Consider the following 4,264-nt stretch of genomic DNA (forward strand, 5'->3'; position numbering starts at 1 on the left):
GATGCCGATACCATAGCTTTTTCATTTTTCTCTCATTTTACTGTCTCTATTTGTATTTTGTCTTGACCCTACTGAATTGATATTGATCAAAGTGGAAATCAAATTCTTTGCGGTGAGCGACTGTGATGATCCCATGGCTGAAAGGGCTCCGGCATGCACCCTAATGCGGTAAATTCTGATCGGAGGGTGATTCTCTTGGCAGCTTCGAGTTGTACCACAAGTTCTTTGCACCTTCCCTGCAAGGATGAACAAGTCAGGAAATGTGCATCCGAGCTGACCGGTGCGATAACCCCCCAATGACAAAGTCAGGGTCAAGTCAGAATTAAACAACAGGTATATGTTATCTCCCAGTTCAAATCCCCTTCTTCACGGGCCTACCTTCTATATTTATAAGGTTTGATCCCCTTGCGTCCCTCCTGTCTCCCAGTCCTCCACATTCTCCTGATTCTACGAGTGAGAGGGGGAATATTTTGAATATTCCCCACTTTTAGGGAGTTGTGAGGCTTTAGGAGTCTTAACAAGGAACTTCCGTAGTGCCTAGGGAGAGTCCACGCCCATTCCACTTTCTTTGGTGCACCACCTTTAGCCAAGTCCCGAGTGGATGACTCTCCCAACCGCAATGACATGGCACATAGTCAACTTTGATGTCGTGGTACTGATTCTGTTAAGGATCTCATTTGATCTAGGAGGTAATTTGTCTAGGTGGCTGAGGCGAAGGCTTCGCCTGAGAAGGGACAAGGCAAGGGGTCGTCCTTGAATGGCTGAGGCGAGCGCTCGGTAGGACTGGGTTGAGGCAAGGGCTCGTCTGTGGACAGCCTTAGTGAGGGCTCGGCTGGACTATCTTATCATGTGCCGGACTGGTAACACAATATGACACATCACACCCCAATCGTTGGATGCTCATTGTAGCTCATTGCCTTCCCATAGAGAATTTTTGTGCATAAAAATGTTGATTGATACCAATGTTTATCAACCAAGATGATCGATATAGACCCAATACCTGAAACTACAAACTAGAACTTAAGGATAAAAACCCCTTAATTATACCCCTTGTGTGCATTTAAGGGAAACTCGATCCAAAACTTAATGTGCCAATTTCCTCATCAATTTGTGAAATATTATATTACATATTAATGAAAAGGTTAGATGTGTGTTGATATACTCAGATATTTGTCTCTCTCTCTCGTCCTCATCTTTAAAAAGTCCCCTATACCCCTTTCATCCAGGCACTATCATTGCTGGGCTGTTAAATCAAGGTAAACCAGCGGTATAGCTAACCTTCTCTTATTATAATATTGTTCATTAATTTCTTCAAGGAAGAGGGGAAAAAAAAAGCATGTGGATACAATTAATCATATGACGGAAGAGTAGCTTAGAAGCTGACGTCAGGGGACGCTACGACATAGAATGATGTCATGAGGCTTCTGTAAGCGAAAAAGCATTAGCAAATGGATCTTCCTAGGGTGCTTCCTTTGAACTTCTCAGAATCACCGTTCTCTCATTCTCTCATCATCTACCCACAATAAAACGCCTCTCTCTCTATTCTCCCCCCTTGACCTCAGTTGCTCACTCTAAGCCGATCCTTTCATCTTCTTATCTCTTTGAAACAAACCCAAAATCCATTTACTTGAGAGAGAGATCAGAGCCTCATGGAGTCTCTGGGCACAGAAAATTTATCTATTACTCGGAAAAGGGCAGTCGAAGAACTCAATCGGGGTCGCGAATTTGCTTCCCAACTTCGGAGTATCTTCTGCAAGTCTACCCAAGATCATGGATCGGTCACAGCAGAGGACCTGGTTTCAAAGATCTTGCAATCATTCACCCAGGTTCTTTCAGTACTCAGTTCCGGTGAATCCGGTGAGGTTAATGAAGATCCGGCGACTACACAACACGGTTCACCTTGTTCCGATGACCAGAGGACTGAAGATTCCGGCGAGAACAGTAAAAGACAGGCGGCCTCCATTGATCAAACCAGAGGAGGATATAAAAGGAGGTGAGTTCCACTTCTTTAATGACAAGTGTGTACCTTTTGATTCTGCGTTGATTTATCAGTATTTCTAATACTGTATACCAGTAGCTGATCTTCATCTCAGAAATCACAGAATTTTAAATAATCACTTTTCGTTCAAAATAAACGATTTTATTTTTTTATTAAAAGTCTGAATTGAGGACAGAATTGTTTTCAAATCCATGGTTTCAAGTATCGGTCTCGTATAGACTGTATTGGCCATGTCAGATCAATATGGGTTGAGATCAATCATTAGAGGGTAAAATGGTAAAAAAAATAATACATTTTAGAAAAAGCAGAGGTAAAATAGATTGATGCCCACTGATCTGATCTCGATCAGTATCGGTATCAGTATCATACCATCCCCTAAATCCTTGTTCCAATCAGAGGCTAATAATTTTTTACTCCGCAGAAAAATGGTAGAGACATGGATCAAGGTCACTCCAAAACCCATCGATGACGGCCACTCTTGGCGAAAATATGGCCAAAAAGGAATCCTAAATGCCAAACACCCAAGGTTTGTACTTAATTTTCTCATTCATGATTCCTCTCTAAATTTTGGATCCGGGCTCTTTTACTTAGTGCTTGTCTCTTAAGTCGGCCCATAGTTACTTGGACAAGTGAAACTGATGAGACAATGATTTAACGATTTAAGAAAAGTGTGGAGAACGAGGCACTAAGAACCATAGGATAAGGAGATGAGCCAAACCCCTAAATTTTCCATGGAAATTTTGAGGTTGACATGCTTGACTTGATTTTTTCAGGAGCTACTTCAGGTGCACCCACAAGCACGACCAAGGATGCCTAGCAACCAAACAGATTCAAAAGACAGAAGATGAGACTCCAATGTATCGGACCACTTACATAGGGCACCACACATGCCAAGATGTGCTCAAGGCTCCCCAGTTCATCGTGGATGAAATTCCGGTAGAGGGTTTTCTACTGAGCTTTGAATCAAATTACCCAGCAACCAAACAAGAGGTTCCCTGTTTCTCATCATCCACTTCCATCCCTTCAATCAAACATGAACACAAAGAGGAAGTACCCTTTAGGGATCCAAACAAGACCCATGACAACAACCAATCATCATCATCATCCTTGGAATATTCCTTATGGTCGGATCTACCATCGGTGTTGCCTTCAACTACCAGGTCGGATTACGGAGATGTTTCGGGCGGGTATTCGTGTACCACCAGCTCTCACAGTAGCTTTGATATGGGTTCTGTTGATTTTGCTGAATTCAAATTTGACGCGCTGTTCTACCAGGAAGAGTTAATTTCATAAGGAAGATCTGTTTTAGTACATAGGCTAGTGTTTGTATACTTGGAAAAAAATTTAACATGTGAAATATATGAATCCCACTAGTATAGGCTACGGTTTGGATATAGCAAATACTTCAACTTGTGTTGTACTATTATCAAATCAATCTCAGAAAAGGATTCTAACCCAAAAATGCTAACCTAATAAAGGTGGTTGTTGGAGTTGTTCTTAATATCCTACAGAAAAGAAAAGAGTTTTTACTTAATACACCTATGACGTGGTTGGAGGTTAAGTATGCTGGTGGCTTTTCAAGAGTTAGTGGCTCAAACAATGGGAGGAGCGTAAAGAATTATTTTAAGGGGAGGAGGGGACAGAGAGACACAGATCTAAGTATATTGCGACATACTTATGCAGTATTTGGGCATATGAGAAAATTACTGCTCAAATTAAGTTCTATTTTAAGTTTTAACATGTATGAGCTCATCATCATTGGCCTGCCAGTCTCAATTCTCATGGTACTTTTGTAACTTATATACAATCCAACTTTAGCCTAATTTTGCCCTGGTGATAAAATTTCCAGTTGTTGATACTTTGGTAACTTAAGTGCATTCCAACTTTGGCTTGGTGCTAAAGTTTGCAGTTGTTTGTGATATTATAGAAATGTACTATACTTATTTTTGAAGAGGGGGTGGGAAAGGATGGGTTTCCTTTATCAAGGGTGATCACTTTTTTATTACACACATTTGTCGTCACATTGCAAGTTAGATGAGGCTAAAATTATGTGGACATGTAGACACTTAGGTCCTTGAACAAATCAGTTTCTCAGTTCAAATGTAATAATTTTTTTATTGACAGTTTTCTGTTGGAGAGTAGCTTGGCCCCTATGCCACAAACACAAAGGGGGTGGGAATGCACCCCTGTTTTTGGGCATAGGGGTTGCTCGCAGACAAAAAAACACTTGTCCTTTTTTTTTTCTTCTTGAACAAAATAAGAAAA

The 4,264-nt window shown here is 41.0% G+C and overlaps 1 protein-coding gene across 2 annotated transcripts; it reads left to right on the forward strand.

Moving 5' to 3' along the window:
- Positions 1-1,367: 1,367 nt before the first annotated feature.
- Positions 1,368-3,500, forward strand: LOC122068995 (WRKY DNA-binding transcription factor 70-like). Of its 2 annotated transcripts, XM_042632915.1 has the most exons (3): positions 1,402-1,993; positions 2,421-2,525; positions 2,773-3,500. In XM_042632915.1, the coding sequence occupies exons 1-3, from the start codon at positions 1,650-1,652 to the stop codon at positions 3,290-3,292; spliced, it is 969 nt and encodes a 322-aa protein (XP_042488849.1). In that variant the 5' UTR covers positions 1,402-1,649; the 3' UTR covers positions 3,293-3,500. The 2 variants fall into 2 exon arrangements, with proteins under 2 accessions (XP_042488850.1, XP_042488849.1); XM_042632916.1 differs by lacking the exon at positions 2,421-2,525 and having other exon boundaries at positions 1,368-1,993.
- The last annotated feature ends 764 nt before the right edge of the window (positions 3,501-4,264 follow it).

Source organism: Macadamia integrifolia, unplaced genomic scaffold (assembly GCF_013358625.1).
Source record: "Macadamia integrifolia cultivar HAES 741 unplaced genomic scaffold, SCU_Mint_v3 scaffold516, whole genome shotgun sequence".
Classification (NCBI taxonomy): domain Eukaryota; kingdom Viridiplantae; phylum Streptophyta; class Magnoliopsida; order Proteales; family Proteaceae; genus Macadamia; species Macadamia integrifolia.